The sequence below is a fragment of the Cyanistes caeruleus genome, chromosome 27 (genome assembly GCF_971803275.1).
Source record: "Cyanistes caeruleus chromosome 27, bCyaCae1.hap1.1, whole genome shotgun sequence".
NCBI lineage: Eukaryota > Metazoa > Chordata > Aves > Passeriformes > Paridae > Cyanistes > Cyanistes caeruleus.
In genome coordinates this window covers 3,782,791-3,806,194 of record NC_141727.1, presented here as the reverse complement: position 1 = coordinate 3,806,194, position 23,404 = coordinate 3,782,791, and the positions used below count along the sequence as shown (strand labels likewise).

At 50.8% G+C, this 23,404-nt stretch overlaps 1 protein-coding gene across 2 annotated transcripts in view; it reads left to right on the top strand.

Moving 5' to 3' along the window:
• CDK12 (cyclin dependent kinase 12) overlaps positions 1 to 23,404 on the top strand; it is a 29,146-nt gene extending 5,742 nt beyond the window's left edge. The window contains exons 2-15 of one of the 2 annotated variants that reach the window (XM_086864755.1): positions 1,405 to 2,283; positions 5,786 to 5,962; positions 6,975 to 7,114; positions 7,679 to 7,849; positions 8,518 to 8,707; positions 9,178 to 9,234; positions 9,734 to 9,835; positions 11,056 to 11,133; positions 11,857 to 11,973; positions 12,509 to 12,640; positions 13,710 to 13,927; positions 16,477 to 16,914; positions 19,441 to 22,029; positions 22,071 to 23,404. In XM_086864755.1, coding sequence (XP_086720881.1) covers positions 1,405 to 2,283; positions 5,786 to 5,962; positions 6,975 to 7,114; positions 7,679 to 7,849; positions 8,518 to 8,707; positions 9,178 to 9,234; positions 9,734 to 9,835; positions 11,056 to 11,133; positions 11,857 to 11,973; positions 12,509 to 12,640; positions 13,710 to 13,927; positions 16,477 to 16,914; positions 19,441 to 20,132 — 3,391 coding nt within the window. In that variant the 3' untranslated portion in view covers positions 20,133 to 22,029; positions 22,071 to 23,404. Of the gene's footprint in view, positions 1 to 1,404; positions 2,284 to 5,785; positions 5,963 to 6,974; positions 7,115 to 7,678; positions 7,850 to 8,517; positions 8,708 to 9,177; positions 9,235 to 9,733; positions 9,836 to 11,055; positions 11,134 to 11,856; positions 11,974 to 12,508; positions 12,641 to 13,709; positions 13,928 to 16,476; positions 16,915 to 17,718; positions 18,273 to 19,440; positions 22,030 to 22,070 lie in introns of those variants that run through there. The other variant, XM_086864756.1, reaches the window with a different exon arrangement.

Below are 23,404 nucleotides of genomic sequence, written 5' to 3'. Positions count from 1 at the left end.
TCGTGGAGACAGGCAAACTGAAACCTTGGAAAAAGAGGTGATCCCGAGGCAGAATTCCTGGGACAGAGCAGTGTGCTGAGGAGGGAAACAGCTCTGATTTTTTTTCTCCTGGTTGCAGATTTATTTTGCTGGGCTAAAGGTAAGGTCTTACCTCCAGCCCTGGTGTTGTTGGACCACTGTCAGGATGAGGCTTGGGGTTGTAGTTCCAAGTGGGAGAGAGGAATGCTGATCCTTGGAGCAGGGATCCCACACTCCGTGGGGAGATCCTTCACCTCCCTCACTCACAGCTGCTCCTCCTGCAAGCTGCTGCTGTTGGGACAGGAACTTCCTGTTGTCTCACTCCTCCAGTTTTATTTTCCAAACGTTTATTGTCTTGGGATAATACTAATTGGTGTTGTTAATTATGTTCTGAGTAGGGTTACAAGGGAGCCGGTGTCACCTGCGTTTGAGCTGCTGCAGTTAAGCGTGTTTTATAACTGCAGTTTTGAGGGAATTCTGTGTTTTCCACATTAGATGTGTCCTGAGTAATCGTGGAGTTACAGTATTTGTAGGGTCTGAACTCAAAATTTTTGATTGTCCTGTTGGCATCAGAGCCCACCACACCACTAAAGCCTTGTGCCTCCCCCTGCCCAATCCTCGTTTCTCCTGGAGTGGAGGGAACAGTTCTGGCTTCTCAGGAATTTGCTGTGGGCACTGGAAGCATCACTTTCCACTTCCATTTTGGTGTTTATCTGGTTTCCCCATCGGTTTCCCCTCTCTCCCAAGCAGGTTCGTGTGGGGGGAACCCTGACTGTGGGAGGTGTTTCCTGCCTTGCTTCTCTCCCAGCACAGATTTTCCGTCATTATTTTTGCACACACACCTGTTTTAGAGCCTGTTCTTTGTACAGGAACACCAAGAGAGTTAAAATTCCTGGGTTTTATTTTTCCTTCAGGTCACACTAGGCAAATTTGAGTTTTGATGGCAGTAAAAGAACCAGGGGGGTTAAAAGGAGTTTGAAGTGCCCGATTTCCTGAAGCAGCATTCCCTTGAGGGCAGTTGTGTTTAATCCATGGTTTTCTTTAAAGTTGCACATAATTCCTGTGAAAGATCCCCAACCTGCCAGCTCATCCTCCTGACTGCAGTCTCCTGTTGGGTGTGTGAGCTGTGATCTCCTCGTTCCCTTGGGGCTTGTCCAGCCTCGATCCTTCCCTTCTCCTCCTGCTGTGACTGGCACAAGAAGGGCGGATGATGACGGTGTCAAACTGGTCCTGACTGACTCAGAAACTCCTTTCAGTGCTTCGAGTCTCTCCTGGCAGGTGCTGTGGACTCTCTGAGCCGAGCAGCAATGGATTCAGCTGTCGGTGAGTAGCTCGGAGGGCGAGGGAAGCTCCGTTTCATTTCTCCCCCTGCCGTTGTCTCCCCAGGAAATCCGTCAAGTCCCGGAGCCGCAGTCCTGGCTACTCGAGACACTCATCTCACAGCAAAAAGCAGAGGTCTGGCTCCCGCAGTCGCCATTCCAGCATCTCCCCGACCAGGCTCCCGCTCAACTCCAGCCTCGGAGCGGAGCTCAGCAGGAAGAAGAAGGAGCGAGCGGCCGCGGCAGCCGCTGCGGCCAAGGTGGACGGGAAGGAGGCGAAGGGCTCCCCTGTTTTCCTGGCTAGGAAGGAGAACAGCTTGGCTGAACTGAAGGAGGCTGGGACGGAGTCTAAAAAGGTCACCAAAACTGTTAAATCTGAGAAAGCTCCGGACACGGACTCGGTTAATTTACTGTACACGAACGCAGAGCCGAAAGCCCCTGCGGAGACAACGAAATCCAAGGCAGAGGAGAACTCGGAGAGGAAACATCCTGTTCCACTTAGGGATTCCAAACCCATGGGAACAAAGGACTCGAAGCCTGTAGCGGTGGTAGAGGACCTGATATCTCCAAAGGAGACAGACACAGCGGAGAAGGAGATCCCACCCCCTCTCCCCACCATCAAATCCCCTCCTCCACCTCTGCCCACCACCACCCCTCCGCCTCCCACGCCGCCGCTGCCGCCGCTGCCTCCGTCACCCGCTGTCCCACCTTTGCCTCCAGCCCCAGTGACTCCTGTTCAGGCCCCTCCTTCGGCCCCAACGTCTTTGCCATCTTCTTCCCACCCAAGGACGTCTACTTTATCCTCTCAGGTGAACTCCCAGTCCTCTGTCCAGGTGGCTACAAAAACCCAAGTGTCTGTGACGGCTGCTATCCCACACCTGAAAACTTCCACCTTGCCTCCGCTTCCGCTCCCCCCTATTTTAGTTGGGGAAGATGACTTGGATAGGTAAGGTCACACACAGAGCATCCCCTTTGCATTCAAGAGCAAAGCCTTGAATAAAGAGGGGGGTTTTTTTATTTTTGGGTTTAGTTTTATGGTTATGAGCTTATCCTGCAGAGTACAACCGTGGTGCTGGTATGAAGGAGTTATCCCGGGGCTGGTGTAGGTGTTGGCCCTGCCAGGTTTGTGTGGAGAGCTTTATGATTTCACGCAGGTTGTTGCCTCTTAATCTCTGTGGGAAACAAAAAGGTTTGGCTGCTGCTTGGTGAGGGTTTCACATCACTCCTTGCTCGCGTTTATTACAGGGATGGAACGTGGATCTGGGATTTTGCCTCTCTGTGTTGGAGCTGTTTGCACAATTACTTCAAAATTACTCTCTTTTTTTTGTTGTTTGCTTAATTCATTAGAAACTTGTACTCAAGGAACAGGAAAAAGTTTAACAATTCCAATACAAGGCCACAAACCAGAGCTTTTTCTGTTCCAGATTCCCCAGCCACACAGGCCATGCCCACGTGTAAAAACCAGCATTGGTTTAACTCGAGTCTTGTCTTAATTCTTGAGTAACTGATGCAATCCTTTCTTGCTTGACACGTAGGTGTTTGTTTGAAAAAGTTTAAAAAGGAGTGAAACTGCACCTGCTTCAACTTTATTTCCTGATCATTTCTGATCAAAACGTGCAGATTTGGCTCTGTGCTGTAATTGTAGCTCTGGCTGGGCTGGGGGTGGTTGTGGCTTCTGTGATGAGCTTGTCTGAAAACCCCACTCTGGGGGTTTCTTTTGGTGGGAAGAAAGGAGCAGAATATCCAGAATGGAGAAAAAAACCCCAAACATTTGTTTTTTATCTCCTTTACTAGCTGTTAGTATGTTGCAGTGCTGTTAACTGAAGGTCATCAGTGATATTTTTCCTTTTTTTACTTGACCTGCTTAGCTTGTAATTCCCTAAAAACTCCTCAATCTTCGCATCCATCACTAAAAATGTGCTGGGATTGGGGAGTAAATCCCAATTTTTACTGACCAATGTGGTATCCCACAGTTGTGACTCGATACAATCACCCTGTGCTGAAGTGTTACAAATTCTGAATAATTGAATTTATTCTCAGGGGTGATTCTGGTATTGATGGCAAGCAGGGAAATGCTCTCACTGCCTCAAACCTAAAAGTGAGGCTGCTGTGTGTTTGTTGCCTTCCCTGAGCAGTGTGATGTTGTTCAGCAATTACAGGTTTTAAATGTGTGCTGAGCAGGAGTTTTGAGCTGCCTGCTGATTTTCACAGCCCAAACATCAGGCAAAGCAAATCCTGCTGCACTATTCCCTCTTTTCCAATCCCAGAAGTTTTCCTGCAGATTTCTATTTGATTTTTTCCAACCACTCACACCTAGAGCTCTTTATTTTTTTCCCACCCAGGTGTGGCTTAGCTCTGTGAAAGTGTTTTATGCCTGACCTCAAGGCTGGGGTGATGCTGGAGCTCAGTAAATGGCTCTGTGTGACTTTTTCCCAATGAAAGGATGGGAAATCCCTCTTGTTTTGCTGAGTCTGGTGGCAGTTCCATGTGGCCCTGACTGTGCAGAATCTCACCCTTCACCAGTTGACTTCGTTTTTAGGAGCAGAACTCTGTGAGCCGGACTTTTGCTGAGCCTGGGGAACATTCCAGCCCCAAGCCCGTGGCAAATACACGGTTGGAAATTTGGCTTTGAAGTGTCCAGGGACAGAACACACCTTGTCCAAGTGCTGAACCTCTCCAGAACAGCCATCTCCTGGAATGCTCTTAGCTTCACCAGGAGAGGAGGAAATCTAGGAAATTTCTGTTTAGGAAGAATTGGTACAAATTTTGTCCTGGTTTGACACAGCTCTCCAAAGGTGAGAGAGCAGCTTCCTGGGGACACAGCAATCACCTGGTGGCACCCCCGGTTCTCTTGGGGTGGCACCCCCGGTTCTCTTGGGGTGGCACCCCCGGTTCTCTTGGGGTGGCACCCCCGGTTCTCTTGGGGTGACATCCCCGGTGCTTTTGGGGTGGCACCCCCAGTGCTTTTGGGGTGGCACCCCCAGTGCTTTTGGGGTGACACCCCCAGTGCTTTTGGGGTGACACCCCCAGTGCTTTTGGGGTGGCAGCCCTGCTGGTTCAGAGGAGAGGAGGAAAGGAGCTCCACAGAGGTTTTGTTGTGTTCTTGCTGTTCACTCCTGGTCTTTTCCCTGCTCGGGCAGCTCCGAAGGCTCTGTTTGGTTTCCTCCCCCTGGTGACCAGCCCAGGGGTCCTGGGGGAGCTGAGCTTAGAGGAACCAAGTGCTGATGTGCAAATGGAGAATTGAACAGATAAAAGGCAAGAAAATGGGAATTTTGGGTAAAAAGGCAAGAGCTGGGCACTGCAGGTTCACTCTCCAGACACACCTTTGCCCTCCCTGCTGTGGTCTCACAAATAAGTTGTTTTTGAGAGATATCTGGACACAGACTGAGTCTTTTTGTGGTTTAGTAGTGAATGTGACAGTGTTGATGGCTGGACTCGATTTTTTCCAGCCTTAACAATTCCATCAGATTCTCTGTAGATATTTGAATGCAGTTTTCCTGCTCCTGAGGATTTTGCTGTCAATGAGGGGAGAGTTTCAGCCCATCTCCCTCTCCCATTTCTGGTGTTTTTTGTCTTCCTCCTTCCTTAAGTAGATTTCACAAGAGATTGTCGTGCAGATTAGGCAGCTTCTAATAAAATAATTGGGATAAAACGACCTACTTCCATCAGTTCATTTATTCTGAAGTGTTAGACCTGACGGTGCAGACTCCAAACCTGCTCCCTGCCCTAAAAACAGACCTGGGAAGGCTGTTTGGATCTCTTGATTTATTTTTTTTTTTTTCCCTTTTCCTGGTGAATCAGAGATTTGCATGGAGAATTCGTGACTACTCAAACCTTGGAATTCTCCTCGCTGAATACATGAAAGAGAAAGTAGGTTCTGCTCATGCAGCTCCTGCCAGCCTAAACCAAACTCTTGATGCCCTTTGGTAACTGGATTTTAAAAATCAACTTTTGGTTCCTCAGCAGTGTTTGGGAGTGAAAGCCACATCTCAGTCCTTGCTAAGAGGTTAAAAGTCTCTTGTGGAGGAAGGTTTAACTCTGTATTTATAGTGGTCCTCAGCAAGTCAGGCACTCAATTTCACGGTGATAAATGGAGTAAATAGAGGAAGTGGAGGTCAGAAAGTGTGTGCTGGCTGCTCCCCTGAGCTGCCTCAGAGGAAATTCTGAATTACTGGTTCTGATCTGTGCAAATTGGGCAAGTTCTAGTGCAGAGCTGTGTGTTCATTTTGTGATGTGTTCAACTCTCACACTTCTCTCTCCCAGTGTTATTAGCATTGTAAATTTAAACTGTCTCATTTTATATCTGAATGTGTTTATTTTGACACTTAAACCTCACATTTTCAACCAGAGCTGCTGTCCTGCAGCAGCTTTTTGTTTGTTTGTTTGTTTGTTTGTTGAGCTGCCTGTCGAGTCTGACTTTTGTGTTGTATTAACTTTTCGGAGTTTAGTCCAAAAGAGATTCTTCCTCCAAAACCTGTGAAGAAAGACAGAGAGCAGAGACCACGACACTTACTCACGGACCTCCCGCTCCCCCCAGAGCTCCCTGGGGGGGACCCATCTCCTCCCGACTCCCCGGAACCAAAGGCAGCCACACCACCTCAGCAACCCTTCAAAAAGAGACCAAAGTAAGGCTGACTTCTTGTTTCATTTATTTTTTAATTTTTTTTTATTATTTTTTAATTTTTTTTTTATTTTTTAATCTTTGAATTTCTCAGGTCCCTGCACCGGTTTGAGAGGTGTTTTTATTGAGGGAAGTGAAATAAGAGAGAAAACAAGTTCCTGTTTCTGTGTTATTCAGTGTAATGACTGTTTCCTGTGAGTGGTTTCACATTTGGACCCTCAGCTAAAGGCAGCTTGCCCCATTTATCTGAGAATTAAAGGCAGAAGCTGCTGGAGTATGTCATGTGTCTTCAGCCACATCTACCCCTAAAGCTCTTTTCTCTTTGATTTAGCCAGAAGAAACCTCTGGATGAGCATCTCTGTATAAAGCTCGTGTTGCTTTCAAAAGCTGGTTATTCCAAAACGGGAGATTTGGATTTTTCATGCATTTCATGATTGAAGTGTTGGCCCTGGAGCTGCACTGGCACAGGGTGCCCAGAAAATCTGTGGCTGCCCCACCCCTGGGAGTGTCCAAGGCCAGGTTGGAGGGGATTTGGAGCACCCAGGGATAGTGAAAGGTGTCCCTGCCCATGGCAGGGGGTGGGACTGGATCATATTTCATGTCCCCTCCAAGCTGAAACATTCCTGGGATTTCATGATTCCATCTTCAAGGCATAGAGAACTCTCCCTGATAACAAATTAAAGCAGGTTGTTGAGGGAGCAAAATCCCCTGATGTTTTCAATAAAAACCAACCCTCCAGCACCCTGCTGGATATCCCAGACATTTATTTTTGTCCTGCTGTAGTGTGACAATGCCATCCAAGATAATATTTCTGTTCAGCCTGGATTGGGAGTAGCTGGGATTACACAGCAAAAATACATCAAACTCAACATTCCAATTCCTGGAGCGCAAAGCCAGCGGTGCCTGAGCTTTGCTTTCAGGGTTTAGGGGTTAACCCAGTGGAAGCAGGTGTGTTTTTGTGGGGTGACACCGAGCTGGAGCCCTCAGCTGTGTCACAGAGCTGTTCCCTCCTGCAGAATCTGTTGTCCTCGCTACGGGGAGAGGAGGCAGACGGAGAGCGACTGGGGCAAGCGCTGCGTGGACAAGTTCGACATCATCGGGATAATCGGAGAAGGGACGTACGGGCAGGTGTACAAAGCCAAGGACAAGGACACAGGTGAGGGTGGCTGCAGGTAAATCCCACTGCAAGGCTTTGTCAGGCTCAGCTCCCTGCTGGCTGCTCCACAGTGAGAAATAGCTGCAGAACCAGAAGGGGCTGCAGCCCCGGGAGAAGCGCTTCCAGAGGGGGCAGAAGAGCAGGAGCTCTGGAATCCTGAGTTTATCCCTGTTGTTAAGTGTGTTGAGTTCAGCGTCCAGGTTCCTGCTCTGCTGGTGAGATCTGCTGGTGAGATCCTGTGCCCTGGGGTGTGGATTGAGGTCTGGTCAGAAGATTGTGGTGGCCACAGGTGCCAGATGAACCCCTGCTTTTTAAATTGTCAGACTTTATTGCAGCAGAGCTTGTGAGAAATTCCAGGGTAGACTTCAATTCCCCCTTTCTGCTGGAGCAGGTTAGGAAAAGCACAGGTGAGAACTCCTAGCAGAGCAATTGAACTAAAACGAGCAGGGAGGTAACCAAAGCTGCTTTTGCTGTCCCTCAGTGGGGCATTTTCCATGCTCAGGGCTGCTCCCAGCTGCCCTGGGAGCGCAGGTGAGCAGGCTGTGACCCCGCTGTGCCCGGCAGGTGAGCTGGTGGCTCTGAAGAAGGTGCGCCTGGACAACGAGAAGGAAGGATTCCCCATCACAGCCATCCGCGAGATCAAAATCCTGCGGCAGCTCATCCACCGCAGCGTCGTCAACATGAAGGAGATCGTCACGGACAAGCAAGATGCACTGGATTTCAAGAAGGACAAAGGTACAGGGGTGGTGTGCATTCACCACAGGTGAGATCCAGCCCCTGGGTTTAGTGTAAAACTCTGGAGTCAGTTTGCTCCTGTGTGTTCCTCCTCTGGAGGTTGGATCTCACCCCAAAGGACAGGTTGCAGCTTCATGAGTTGATCAAAGGATGATTGCATTCCTGCAGAGTCACAGGAGAGCAGTCTGAAAAGAAAAATAGCCTTTACAGGGTCACTTTTATCACTGATGAGTGGCAACAAACTTATTAATAGTGTGAAAAGTTCTTTGTCTTCAGTCACTGTGTAAAAAGTTTCAGCAGCCCACTGGCTCTTGTTTGGGATCTTCTCTTCCAGGAGAACCCAAACACAAGTTCAAGCCATGGGTGGCAGGGATCCCTCAACAAACTCTTGTAAAAAATAACCAAGGTGTGGAGGTAAATGTGTCCAGAGCTTCAGAGGAATTGATTTTGAATGTTATTTAATTTCAGATGTCAGCTTGGTGAGGCTGCTTTGTTGTTTGTTGGGAAAACAAAGGAGGGAAAAGGACACCCAAAACAGCACAGGGCTGCTAAAACAAAAAACAACTCCAGCAGAATTGTGCACAATGAAGACTCTTTCAACAATTTAATCTCCTTTTTTTTTGTGCCTCCCCTTCTGTTTTCATCCATTTCTCTGTTTATTCTCCCAGGTGCCTTTTACCTTGTGTTTGAGTACATGGACCATGACCTAATGGGGCTGCTAGAATCTGGCTTGGTACATTTCTCAGAGGACCATATCAAGTCTTTCATGAAACAGTTAATGGAGGGTCTGGATTACTGTCACAAAAAGAATTTCCTTCATCGAGACATCAAGTGTTCCAACATCTTACTGAACAACAGGTAACCTGGGGGTGGATCCTCTTGTAGATCCCTCCAAGCTCTTTTCCCTGGGTTCAGCTGTGAGCACACAGTGTTGTCCTCACCCTCAGGACAAGGAGGTGTGAGAAAAACCTTGTCCATAATTACACCCAAATGTCTGAATATTCACCTAAAAAAAATTCTCTGGGGCATTGGCCTGTTGGGGGGAAGGGTTTGTGATACAGATAACGCTGAATTTGAATTATCTGTGATTTTATTTTATTTTTTTTTCCCCAAACTTTGTATTCCTTTGAAGCATTCAGTCAGAACTGGAGAGTTAAGCTTGGCAGTAATTCCACAAATGTGGCTTTGTCAGGCTTTTCTGCTTCAGGGGTGGGTTTCCTCACCCTTTAACTGGGGTTTAAGTAGGAGCTGGGTTCTGATGGGTCCCTTACAGTCCATTCCATAATTGTGTGGATTAACTGATTTTTTTTTGGTTTTTTGTCTTTCAGTGGGCAGATCAAACTTGCAGATTTTGGGCTCGCCCGGCTCTACAGCTCGGAGGAGAGGTGAGGAAAAAGGAAAAGGGTTTATCTGGGTGGGATGAGCTTCCTTCTTCTTAGTATCCACATAAGCCCTCACTTGGAAGTCCTGACAGATGATTTTCAGTGGTATCACCCAGCTCCAGCTGTTGGACAAACACACTCCTGGCTGGTTTCAATAACTTTTTATTAGAAGAGCAGCTCAGAATGAGCCAAAACTTCTTCTCTGCTTGCCTTTGACCTGCCCTGGAGTGGGTTTTGCTCCAAGATCAGTCACCATTCAGTGATGGCAGCCTGCTGAGGGTCAGGAATTTTCAGCTTTGGGTACCTACAAGGAGTTGTGATTCCTGTAAAATCCATGGTGCCTCCTCAGCTGTTTTTAACTGCTCTGCAAGTGCAGACACTTGAAACCCCCCCCTGCTGCCGCCAACAGGTGTAAGTGCAGCTGGGAAGTAAAAACAAGCAGTTTTCCAGTGTTTTGTGGCTCTTGGGATGAGTTTTTGTGGTGTTTTTTTTTGCTTTGCAGCCGTCCCTACACCAACAAAGTCATCACGTTGTGGTACCGACCCCCGGAGCTGCTGCTGGGGGAGGAGCGTTACACCCCTGCCATCGACGTGTGGAGCTGTGGGTGAGTCCTGCCGAGCTTCCCTGCCCCTGGAAGCAGCTCCTGAGCATTCCTCTGGCAATTCTGCTCCTTGGTTTGTGCCGATTCCCACAGCTGGACAGTGTGTTGGGATGAGACAGGAATGCTTCCCAGTCAGGGGCAGGGCTCTGTCCCCTCACTAAAACCACTTAGTAAAATCTCTTAGAATGAGGTTTGCCTTGGTTTTGAAGTGAGAAAGTGTAATAAACAAATTTTTTACTATTTTAAATGCAAGCCAGCCTGATACTGGTGTACTCTTGGGATCAGGAGGGGTGACACATTTGCTGCTCGCTCCTTCAGTGTGTTTTTTGGAGAATTTTTCTCTCAACTCTTTAGGTTGCTGTTTGCCACTGATTGGTTCAGGGTTTGTTGGGTTTTTTTTTTCCAGCTAAAACATTTTTTAAGTAAAAATTTCAGGTTTCAGGAAGTTTGAGTAGTACAGGAAGCCTGGGGAACAGGAGTCTGGTCAGTTCAGCACAAGGATGGAACATTTCTCCAGGTGATTGAGAGGCAGAGACTGGAGGATTCAGCAGTAGAACTGAGGATTCCCCAGAGCGTGCACTTCCCACTGGGATGTTCCCAACTAAACTTGAGCAGGCTTTATAACACAAAGAGCAATTGGGAAAACCAGTAATTAATCATAATTAGTGACTGTGAGCCCCAGTTGCTGCTCAGTTCCTGCTCCACACGCACGGGGTTATTCCCAGCCTGCATCCCCCCAGCTGCCTCTGGCACCGATTCCCGCTGGCTTGAGGAGAGATGTGGAGGGCTGCAGCAGCCAGGGGTGCTGCCCCTCTCCTCTCCTTCCCTCCCAGCTGTTGCAGAGCTCTGTGTGCACAAACCCAGCTCCTCTGCTGGCCCTGACAGCCACAGGCAGCTTGGGCCAGCAGAGGGAAGTTGGAAATGCAAACAAAAGCTGAAGCCGGGAGGAAATGGGAGCCGTGGCTCCTGTCACACTGACACATCCTCCTTCCCCTGCAAAGAGTTAACGTGTCAGGGGCTTCCTGCTCCAAGCAGCCACTTGCAGGAGGTGATTCCCAGGAGCCCAGGGCTGGGGACTCCTACACACAGGTCACTTTGTCACTACAAGCCCTGATGCAAATCACTCTCCTCAGGCAAAGCCGCTCCCGCGCACAAGCGCTGCCGTGTTCAGACGTTCATCCCCAGGGTTTGCTGTCGTGACCTCTTGCTTTTCCTCCTTCCAGCTGTATCCTCGGGGAACTGTTTACAAAGAAGCCTATTTTTCAAGCCAATCTGGAACTGGCTCAGCTTGAATTAATCAGGTAAAGCTTTGCACACGCATGTCTGCGAGGGGAGGTGCTGCAGGAGCTGCTCGTGCACACAGGCAGCGAGTTAGGAGAGCTCTTGTTGTCTGACCTGCCTGGAAAAACAGGGCCAGGAATGCCTGGGAATGCAAATGGGAATAGCCAGGTGTCCACACCTACATCAGGTGTGTGGTTGCTGATTGATGTACCCTCAGTGAACCTTGCTGTGTGTCGAGTCCAAAAATTAGGAAGCTGAATTAATTCGCAGGCTGGAAGTTTTAATCCTGGAATGGTTTGGGATGGGAGGGACCTTAAAGCCCATCCAGTGCCACCCCTGACATGGACAGGGACACCTTCCACTGTCCCAGGGTGTTCCAAGCCCTGTCCAGCCTGGCCTTGGGCACTTCCAGGGGTGTAAACTCCGCAACCTCTTCCAAAACCTCACCACCCTTATTGTAAAAATACTAAAATATAGTGAGCTTGGAAAGTTTAAAGTAAGAAACATCAAAATTTTAACATTTGTAGTAAGGAAGAAAAAAAAAAAGTAATTGTTTTGAATGGTTTATAAACTCAAACTCAGCATTTTCCTTTTCCTGATACCTCCTTTTTTTCAACACCTCACCTGATCCATGCCCAGCCCTGGGTTTATTCCTGCGGGGTGTGGATGTTTTCCCTGGGGTGGGTGGCTCTGCTCCTCCTGGCTGAATTCCAGCTGTCTGACTGTGCTTCCCCGCTGCCCAGCCGGCTCTGTGGGAGCCCCTGCCCGGCCGTGTGGCCAGATGTCATCAAGCTGCCCTACTTCAACACTATGAAGCCCAAGAAGCAATACCGGCGGCGCCTGCGCGAGGAGTTCTCCTTGTGAGTCGTGCTGGGCTCCCTGTCCCCTCTCCAAACACCTCGTCCCCCTCCAGAGAGGGGCTCCAGGCTGGGGGATCTCTTGGAAGGGTGGTGTCTCCAAGGGGATGTTGGCTTGTGGGTTTGTCTCGTGGTAAAATCAGAGTGGAAATGTCATGGGATGTCCTCAGCTGGAAGTGATCCACAAGGATCATCCAGTGCAGCTCCCATCCCTGCACAGGACACCCCAGCAATCCCACCCTGTGCTGAGAGCATTGTCCAAACACTCCTGGAGCTCTGCCAGCCTTGGGGGCTGTGCCCATTGCCTGGGGAGTGTGTTCAGTGCCTGAGCACCCTCTGGGGGGGAAAAACCTTTCCCAAAATCCAGCCTAAACCTGCCTGGCACAGCTGCAGCCGCTCCCCACACCTGCTGGTGCCTTTGGGCTGCTGCATCACAAACAACGAGCTCTGTGTGCATTCCCCTTAGGTGTCCTTGTGACACTGAGCTTTTCCACACGTTTTCCACGACCTCATCCGTGTTTCCCCGCTCTCCCCACAGCATTCCCTCGTCTGCCCTGGACCTGCTGGACCACATGCTGACGCTGGACCCCGGCAAGCGCTGCACAGCAGAGCAGGCCCTGCACAGTGACTTCCTGAAGGACGTTGACCTCAGCAAAATGGCACCTCCAGAGTAAGTCCCAGCTGCCATCCCCTACCGTGACCTTTGGGAGGGGGACAAGGCGGTTTTTTTCAGTCAAAATCATGATTTCTGGGGTTTTCTGTCGACTCTGCCCTTGTATTTGGTGGTGTGGTTGAGCAAACGGCTTTTCCTGTGCTGTTGTTTTTCTGCCTGACGAACAGGCTGGGTTTATAAATCCCGGTTTAATGTTTGTGAGATGCTCTGAAGCTCTGCTGGAAGATGTGCAGTAGATGTAGCACACCCCTGTCTCTGCCCTGGGCCTCATTAAGGCTGTGTGTTAATTGACTGCCAGGGTTGAGCAGTGTCACTCAATTTTCCACCACTCCAGTCATGCAGGTGATAAAATTTTCTTTTGTGTGCAAGAGGAGCCACAGCTTTTGAGATCAGTGTTTCTCAAGGAAAGGCCTTTCCTAACACTCCCGGACTCCCAGAGCTGGGTGGATTTGCACTCTCTGGTTTTGTGTTTCCTGCAGTGAGATCTCAGTGCAAAGTAAATTGTTTTTACACTGCCTCTCCTGGCTCTAGGACCTCCCCCTGGCTGTGACAGCCTGGCTGCAGTCAGGGATCATGGAATCCCAGGATGGTTTGGTTGGAAGGGACCTTAAAACTCACCCAGTGCCACCCCTGCCATGGGCAGGGACATCTTTCACTAGCCCAGGTTGCTCCAGCCTGGCCTTGGACACTCCCAGCTTCTCTGGGAAATCCATTCCAGCCCTTCAGCACCCTCACCAGGAGGGATTTCCTCCCAATGTCCCTTCCTGAGTCCATTTCTCCATCTGTAAAAGCGGAGCAACATTACATGGATCTAAAAAGTTGCATCATGGAATGGTTTGGGTGGGAAGGAACCTTAAATCCCATCCAGTGCCACCCCTGCCATGGGCAGGGACAAATTCCAGCATCCCAGGTGTCCCCAAACCCCATCCAACCTGGCCTTGGACACTTGCAGTGATGCAGAGGCAGCCACAGCAGCTCTGGGATGCGTTTCTGAGGAGCTTCCCGTGTGTTTTGAGGCTTTCCCTTGTTCTCCCTGCCATGTTTCTCACTCTTTGCTCTCTTGCAGCCTCCCCCACTGGCAGGATTGCCACGAGCTGTGGAGCAAGAAGCGCCGGCGGCAGCGGCAGAGCGGGATGGCCGTGGAGGAGCCTCCGGTATCAAAAGTTTCTCGGAAAGAAACTACCTCTGTTACCAGCACAGACACTGTGAAAAACAACAGCAGTCCTGTGCCCCCCCAGCCTGCCCAGCTCAAAGCAGAGCCTGGTGCTGCAGATGCTGCAGTAGGTCAGTGCCCACCTGGGTCTGGAAAAGGCTCCCGGTGTGTTCCCTCCCTGGGTGTGGGAGGTTTGTGTCTGTTTTTTTTTAAGCCAGTCTGGTTCTTTTTTTCACCTCTAATTCTGCAGAAAGGGCATTCCAGGCTCTTCTTGTCCTCATTTCTTTTATTTTTTTTATTTTATTTTTTTTTCTCCTCCTCTCTGTGCTGTGAAGACGCAGAAGGTTCTGTCTGGTCCTCAGAAGTCACTGATGAGCTGACTGTGAATTTGTTCTGGGCTGTGTTATTAGTTCTAAAAGAGGCTGAATGATGAAAGGAGCCGTTGAGTCACTTCAGCCAGTGGAGGAACAAATCATAGGAGTCATGGGCTGGAAGGTGGAGCCATGTCCAGGGTGTGCAAACGAGCTGAATTTCCATCTTGTTGATAAATTATATGAAGATGAGGTGTAGGAAGTGTCAGGCTGGTGGGAAAAAATTAACATTATTGCACTTTGCTGCAGAAAGGATCGTCCAGACTGGCAGGAGCTGGACTTGTGCACTGTTCCAAGCAGTGACCAACCCTCCTGCGTCCAGAAAACAGTTGGGAGGGGAGGAATGTGGATTTACACAGAGCTGCCCTGATTGTTCTGTAGAAGCCTTACAAAAACCCAGATATAGGGGCTGAGGCTTCCTTTGTGCCCAATGCCGTGCTGACAAGTAACGGGGAAGACAGTTCTTGCTCCAGGGAATGCACAATCCATGTGTTCAGTGAAACATGGCAGATGGACAAAAGGTGGTGCTGGGATTAACAAACAGCTGGGAAAAAGAATGTCCCGTTCTCCACTGCCTACCAGCAAGAGAAGCTCCATTTTAAGCTGCTGAAACCAAAGCCTTGCACCCTTATTCCCAAAAAGCTGGCAGTGTGAAGGGACACCCTTGTCACTTGTCACTGGGCTGCGAAGGGAGGCGCTGCCACTCCCAGGATGTATTTTAGGATAACCTGGATCCTTGCAGGTCAGGACAGAGTCCTGTGATCCCAGGCCAGCTCCCAGCAAGGAATTGCCTTCTGCTTGACCTAATTCCTTGTGCAGTGTCAGGGAACACGCCCTTCCTGCATCCCAGAGATCTCCATCCTGGAAAACCTTCCTGCAGCAGGAAGGGGTGATTGGATCTGTGGGGATCTCAGGAGGGGCCGTGCTGTGATTGTTGTGCTGTGGGTTCAGCGCTTCCCTTTCCCCCTCACCCTCCCCACCATGGCCTGGGACACTTCCCAAACCCGGGAGCGGGGCAGTGGGGCTTGGCAGAGCTGTTTGTGAGCAGCAGGCAGGTGTGCTGTGTTTTTGGGGAGGTCTGGGGGCAGTGCAGCAGCAGCAGCAGCAGCTCTGTGGGTGCAGTGTGTGCGCAGTACCACGGGGTGCTGCTGCCGTGCCGCCGGAGCGGGGGCTGGGAGCGCCGGCACCACATCCCAAAACCCTCCTCAGCCAGCATCCCTGCCTCCCCCGGGCTGGGGACACGGACTGGGGGTCCCCAAGTGCTGGGGGACGTGGAGAAGGGGTCCCCAAGTGCTGGGGGACGTGGAGAAGGGGTCCCCAGGTGCCCTGGGACGTGGAAAAGGGGTCCCCAAGTGCCCTGGGACGTGGAAAAGGGGGGTCCCCAAGTGCCCTGGGACGTGGAAAAGAGGTGTTCCTGGCTATGGGATGTAGAAAAGGGTTGTTCAGTGCTGCAGGATGTGAAGAGAGGATGTTCCTTGCTGTGGGATGTGGAAAAGGGGTGTTCAGTGCTGTGGGACATGGAAAAGGGGGTTTTCCTGGCTGTGGGACATGGAAAATGGGTTTTCCTGGCTGTGGGACATGCAGAAGGGGTGTTCAGTGCTGTGGGATGTGGATCATGGCTGTGGGATGTGGGGAGCAGGTGTTCCTGGCTGTGGGACATGGAGAAGGGCTGCTCCTGGCTGTCAGATGTGGATCATGGCTCTAGGGCATGGAGAAAGGGGTTTTCCTGGCTATGGGATGTGAAGAAGGGATATTTATCGCTGTGGGATGTAGATCATGGCTCGGGGACACAGGGAAGCTATGGGACCTGGAAAAGGGGTGTTCAGTGCTGGGTGATGTGGACTGTGGCTGTGGGACATGGGGACAAGGTGGGATGTGGATAAGGGATGTTCCTGGCTGTGGGACATGGGGACAAGGTGGTCCTGGCTGTGGGATGTGGATAAGGGATGTGGGATGTGATGAACAGGTGTTCCTGGCTGTGGGACATGGATATGGGATGTTCCTGGCTGTGGGACATGGATATGGGATGTTCCTGGCTGTGGGACATGGATAAGGGATGTTCCTGGCTGTGGGACATGGATATGGGATGTTCCTGGCTGTGGGACATGGATATGGGATGTTCCTGGCTATGGGACATGGATATGGGATGTTCCTGGCTATGGGATGTGGGGAAGGGCTGGTCCTGGCTGTGGGACATGGGCACCAGGTGTTCCTGGCTGTGGGACGTGGGGAAGAGCTGTTCATTGCCCCGTGCAGTGCCAGGACCCCAAACCTCACGTCCCCGCCGGTGCTCCCCGTGTGTCCCGCAGGCCTGGGCGACATCACCCAGCAGCTGAACCAGAGCGAGCTGGCCGTGCTCCTGAACCTGCTGCAGAGCCAGACCGACCTGAGCGTTCCGCAGATGGCCCAGCTGCTCAACGTCCACTCCAACCCCGAGATGCAGCAGCAGCTGGAGGCTCTCAACCAGTCCATCACGGCCCTGACCGAGGCCACGGCGCAGCACCACGAGCCCCCGGCGGCGGCGGAGGAAGCCGCGGAGGAGCCGCCCGCGGAGGCGGCGGAGGAGCAGCAGACTCCGGACGCAGGCAGCGCTCAGGGAGACATGCAGAACGTGCTGGCCGTTCTGCTGAGCCAGCTGATGAAGAGCCAGGAGCCTGGGATAACCCTGGAGGAGAGCAACGGGGAGAAGAGCAGCGAGCAGCGGGGGCCCAGGAAAACCCCGACGAGGCATCCCGAGGACAGCACAGGTAAATAAATAAACACACCTGATGCGAGCAGTGAGAGCATCCCGGCTGCTGGTTGAGCTGCAGCCAGGAGTGAGGCCTTGGAGTGCTGGGAGAGAGGCAGCAGGGAGGGGATGGGAGGAGGGAAGGGGGTAGGATGTGGTCGGACATCAGGAAAAAAGACCCTTGACCCCGTCCCTGTGGTAAGTACTGGACTGCTCAGGAGGTTGAACAGCTGCAGACAGGCAAATAAATGCCCTAAAATCCATGAGTGTTCTGCTGTCAGTGGGTCAGTGAGGATGAATTGGAGGTTTTGGGGTTTGCCCAAAAATGCAGGGGAAGTTTGGAGGGTCAGTTCTTCCTCAAGCCCCACAGCAATCAGTTTAGATACGCAGGGAGGTTTTTTTTTTTGCACAGGATGCTGGTGCATCTCTGTGTTTTTTCCCCAGCTCTTTTTCACCATCCCCTCCCTGCTCTCTTAAAAAAAAAAAATTAAATAAAAATAAATAAACCTGCAGAGATGATTTTAAAAGAGCTGAAATAGCGGTGAGTGCTGAAGGGAGGGATAGTGGCAGCTGTGTAGGTAAAACCTGAGCATCCACAAGTGCCTGGTTCTACCTGGAGCTGATTTTTGAGCCCTGAAAAACTCAGCATCTCCTGAAGCTGAACCCAACTGCTGCTTCTTAATAGTTTAAAAAAACCAAAACAACCCTGCTTTGTGTCAGTGAGCTCTCGGATTTCTTTCCAAAGGTGAGTGTAAATGTCTCCATGTCTTTTTTTTTTTTTTTTTTTTTTTTTTTATTTCTGTTGATTTTTTGAATTTATTAGCAACAGCCTGTGACGACCTCACCAAATTGTAGAAGCGCCTCCTGAGTATGTCTCAGACTCTCCGGGGAGCCTGTTTTGGCCCGATCCCACCTCCTGCAATGTAGCTGAACGTGCTGTGTTCTCGTGCCTTCAACACCCGCCCACCACGAGCCAGTTGTGATCGTGCTTTTTTTTTTTTTTTTTTATTTTATTTTTATTTTTTTTTTCTCCTCCTTTTTTCCTTTTTATTTTTTTTTTGTTGTTGTTGCCCTAGTCCTTGGAAGATAACTAGGTTACCGTAGAGCAGATGGAATTCGATGCCGTTGTTCTCTGTTGATAATTCTTTGGAATGATTTGCTGTCCCCCCAGATCAGCTTGGCTTTACAAATTTTACCTGAAGATTGTTTGTTTTGTTTTGTTTTTTTGTTTTATTTTATTTTTTTTTTCCGTTGTTGTTTTATTTTTCTGGATTTCAATACAATCTAGTTTTCAAAGTGGACTGACGGATACGGGTGGAGGGGTGGTCCTGGAAGACTACTGGTTTTCACAATAAAGTTTGACCTTTTTAATAACCAGTTTTGCCAATGATTTGAGGATCTGATTGCAACGAGGTGTGCACGGGCTCTGCCATCGCCAGTAATTCCTTTCCCCGTGCTCAGGTGTGTCGCAGGGCTGGTTTTGGGGAGCAGGTGGTGTCCCCTCCCTGGTGTCACCTGTGTCACCCGCCGGGGACGGGCAGTGCTCTGCTCCCTCTCCCTCCTCCCAGGCCGGGACAGAGCAGGGGGGGCCGGGGGTCACCCAGCTTTGTTCTTCCAGCAGGGAAACGAATCCTGATGTGGGGAGGAAATCTGAGGTGCTGGGGAAGAGAGGGGGGAGGAAGCAGAAGGCTTTTCTCGTGCTCAGGACAATGCAGATACTCGGGGCGGGGGGCGAGCTTGTTTTGACTCTTGGCAAGGTGGGGCAGCAGGGCTGGGGCGGGTGGGAGGGACAGGGTGCCGTGGGGACACCCAGGAGCTGGCAGCCGTTTGCTGGGCTGGCTTTTGTGGCTGTCCCATCCTGGAGCCACCCTGGAGCCGCGTCCCTCCAGCCCCGCGGGGAGAGCTCGGGCCGGCTCCACTTCTGCCTCCTGCTCGGAACCAGCCTTTGACCCAGGAGCTCCCGGGTGTTGGGACAGCTGTTACCGGCGAGTTGGGTGCTCAGAGCCGGGGCCAAAGCATTAATGAAGGGTGTTAATGAGCGTTGATAGCCAACGTTGATAGCCAACGTTGTTAATGAACGTTGATAGCCAATGTTGATAGCCAACGTTGATAGCCAACGTTGTTAATGAACGTTGATAGCCAACGTTGATAGCCAACGTTGTTAATGAACGTTTTTAGCGAACGTTGATAGCGAACGTTGTTAATGAACGTTGATAGCCAACGTTGATAGCCAACGTTGTTAATGAACGTTGATAGCCAACGTTGATAGCCAACGTTGTTAATGAACGTTTTTAGCGAACGTTGATAGCCAACGTTGTTAATGAACGTTTTTAGCGAACGTTGTTAACGAACGTTGTTAACGAACGTTTTTAGCAAACGTTGTTAATTAATGAACGTTGATCTCCCAGCCAGCATTCAAACTCTCCCTCCGCATCTTCCCAGAGCATCCCAGAGCGGGCGGCCTCGGCAGGGATTGGTTTGGTTTGCTTAGAAATGTCTTTGTGTCTGTTTGAAACGGTGTTTAAAAGGAGTCACCCTTCCACAGCGTGTCCTCCCGGCATTGTCCCAGCAGAGAAGAGACCCCCCGAGCCCCCCGGACCGCCGCCGCCTCCTCCGCTGCCCGAAGGGGATCTCTGCGGTGCAGCCCAGGAGTTGAACCCGGCCGTGACGGCTGCGCTGCTCCAGCTCCTTTCCCAGCCGGACCCGGAGCCGCTCGGCCTCGCCCCGCAGGAGCCCCCGGCCCCGCCAGCCCCGGACTACGGCCGCTCCCAGCCCGCCAGGACTTACAGCACCGACAGCTCCGAGGGGGGATTCGGTGCCGAGGAGCTCAACCCGGGCCAGACTCTGCTAGAACCTTCTGCCCAACCCCTGGGGAAAAGCAGGACCTTCTTGGGCTCCGTGAGCCACCTCGGGGAGAGCAGCGGCTACCAGGGCACGGGCTCGCTGCAGTTCCCGGGGGACCAGGACCTGCGCTTCGCCAGAGCCCCCGTCACCATCCACTCGCTCGGGCAATCCTTCGCCAAATCCGAGGGGAGCAACAGCAACGCGCTGCTACATCCAGAGGCCAAAACGCAGAGTTACGGCGAGCTGGGGCCGGGAGCAGCCGGCTCCAGTGGGGCAGGAACAGGTCACAGCTGGGGTGCCCCAACCCAGGCACCGCCTTCCTACGGGAAGGCATTCCGAGGGCCTGGCCGAGTGCCTCCAAGGGGGGGCCGGGGCCGGGGGGTTCCCTACTGAGATTCCTGGGATTCCCCCCTTGCCTCTCCTCCTTTAGCCACAGGACTTGATTTTTATTTTTATTTTTTTTTATTATTATTATTCCCCTTTTTTTTTTTTAATTTTTTTTTTTTTTTTTTTTTTTTGGCCAGAGCAAGGTCTCGTCCGCATTTCAGCTGCTGCAGAGCTCCCTGGGCATCCCTCAGGGTCCCCACTGGCCTCCCGTGCTTGGTTTAGTGACAAAAATAATCCCAACCCCCAGCAAACTGAGCCAGGAGAGGGGGGGGTTGATGGAAAAGTAGGAATGGAAGGAAGAAGGAATTTAAAAAAATGCTGTTTCCCCAAGCTGGGCACTGGAGTTTGCCACTGGGTCAGGGAGGGCTGGGGGGAGGCCGCTTCCCAAAGCATTTTTTATTTTTTCTGTCGTTGTTTTGTTTGTTTTCCCCATTTCCTCAAGGGAAAAAAAAAATTAAAAATGAAAAAGGGGAATTTATTGCTGCAGAGGCACCTGGATGGGTTATCCCAGTACTGGGGACCTGGGATGTGACACTGGTTGTGTTTTCATTTCTTTGATGTTGTTTTATTTCCAAAAAACATCTTGTTTTCCCTCTGCTGCAGGGCCAGTCCTGTCCCCTGTGACAGCAGCCTTAGTACATTGATTTTTGGGAAGGGTCTCCAGGTGTTGGATCCCTCCTGCTGTAACTTGGCAGTGAGAATTGTCTTTTTTTTTCCTTTTTTTTTTGTGGATTTTTTTTTTTTAATTTTTGTTTTTTTTAAGAGCCAAGGAGAACACCTCCCTGAAAAAAAAAAAACAAAAACAGGGATTTATCATTTCTAACTCCCAGAACACTTCAAGAATTAAAAAAAGGAAACAAAAAATCCCAACACCTGGTGGGATTTGCCACCAGATGGGAGCGATTTGTCCCCGGAATCCTGAGCTGGTGCTGCCCATCCTGCCAAGGTCGGTTCCATCTCAGCCCTTTGAGGTTTCCCAGGTGTTCCCGTGTCATTTCCATGAGCATATTTCTATTTTTGTTGTTGTCAAGGAAGTATTTACGATGGATTTTTCTCCTCCCACAGACCCTTGCGCTGTTCATTTCAATGAGACTTAAAAAAGAGATGAATAAAACAAAGGTACCTATTTATCAGCTTTTTTATTTTTCCCCCAAATAGGCCTTTCCTATGGAAAAAATTTAAATTTTAGAGCCGACAGTTCCGGAGTTTTAAAGGGGAAGGGAATTTTGGGGTGGGCCCAGAGATCTTCTTGCTACTAACAGGATTTAATTTCTATTTTATACAGAGAGATAAATTTAAATAAATGCACCTGAACAGGTGATGCTTCTCCACTTGGGGAGATCCTGCCTTACCCAGCTTTGCTGTGGAAGGAAGGGAAAGGAGAAAAATTAAATATATTGATGATATTTTTTATTTTTATTTGCTGGTGATGTGCAGGGACTGGTGGCTCCCAGCACTGAGGGGCAACGTTGTTTGCAGAATTCCACTGGAAATTTGTAGGAGTTTGGGATTTTTATTATTTTTTTTCTTGTTATTGCTGGCTTTGTTTTGTTTTTTTAAACTTAGTTCGTACCTGATGTAAAGAGAGAAATTCTGTGAGACACTGAACCCACCAAGGGGCTTTAGAGGGGTTGAATTTCTCCATTTTCCCTTTCCCTCTGGGCTGCTGTTCCTTTTCTTCCCAATCCCATCCCCTTTGGAAGGAAAAGTCTCGTTCCTGAGCTGAATCCTCCCAGGAAGCCGATGCCTGTTTATTGTCTCTCCAAACTGGCACATTCCCAGGAAAGCTGCTGGGAACCAGCCGGCCTCAACCTCCTCCTGTCGGTGCCACCCCGGCTCTGGGGCCCCACTTTGGGGTCACCAGTCCCACTTTGGGGGTGCTCAGTCCAGTTTAGGGTGCTCAGTCCCACTTTGGGGTTACCAGTCCCAGTTTAGGGTGCTCAGTCCCAGTTTTGGGGTGCTCAGTGCCAGTTTGGGGGTCACCAGTCCCAGTTTGGGGTCACCAGTCCTAGTCTGGGTGTGTTCAGTGCCAGTTTGGGGTGCTCAGTGCCACTTTGGGGTGCTCAGTCCAGTCTGGGGGTGTTCAGTCCCAGTTTAGGGTGCTCAGTCCCCACTTTGGGGCACTTGGTCCCAGTTTAGGGGTCACCAGTCCCAGTTTGGGGGTGCTCAGTCCCAGTTTGGGGGTGCTCAGTCCCAGTTTGGGGTGCTCAGTCCCAGTTTGGGGTGCTCAGTCCCAGTTTGGGGGTCACCAGTCCCAGTTTAGGGGTCACCAGTCCCAGTTTGGGGGTGCTCAGTCCCAGTTTGGGGTGCTCAGTCCAAGTTTGGGGGTCCCCAGTCCCAGTTTGGGGTGCTCAGTCCCAGTTTGGGGTGCTCAGTCCCAGTTTAGGGGTCACCAGTCCCAGTTTGGGGGTGCTCAGTCCCAGTTTGGGGTGCTCAGTCCCAGTTTGGGGGTGCTCAGTCCCAGTTTAGGGGTCCCCAGTCCCAGTTTGGGGTGCTCAGTCCCAGTTTAGGGGTCCCCAGTCCCAGTTTGGGGTGTTCTCTCCCAGCTGGCTCCCTCTGGCACAGCTCCTGTGCAGGGCTGGGAAGGGCCGGCCGTGGGGGCTCCTGTCCCAGCTCCGGCCAGGGCTGGACATCGCAGGCGTCTGTCCCTGCTGCTGCCAGCTGTCCCCAGGGCCCCTCGGGGCTCCCTCCATTCCCTTCCCCGAACCCCCGACCTCTCGGGCCAGGGACTGGTTATTCCTCTCCCAGTGGCTTTTCCTAACTGGTCCCAGCAGGAGCCTTTCAATCCCTGCCCGCGGGCTCTGGGGCTGAGCAGCCTGGCCAGGCCTGGGGGGCTGTGCCACCCCTCCTCCCTCCCATCACCTCCTTCATTTCCCCACATTTTAATTTTTTTTTTTTTAATTTTTTTACCCTTTTTTTACAACGCTCTGCACAAGGAACACAAAAGGATTCACGGAGTGGGGTGGGATTTCTGCATTTGGAAGGATTTCATCCGGACAAGGGGGGGCAGCTCCCCCCTCCTTCCCCCCATCCCAGCTCTGGGTTCAATCCCGAATTCTCCTGCTGTAGCAGTTCCCAGCAGAGAAGCCTCTGCTCAGACTCTTGCTGTACCTCTCCCGAGTTTCCTTCGGAGACCGAGCGCGCCTTTTTCCGTTGTACCTTTGTCTCTGTACAGATATTTTGTAATATATTACATTTTTTTTTATTTTTTTTTTTCTTTTCAGTTTATAAAAATGGAGAAGTGAAGATTGGAAAATTAAATATTTCCTGTTACTGTA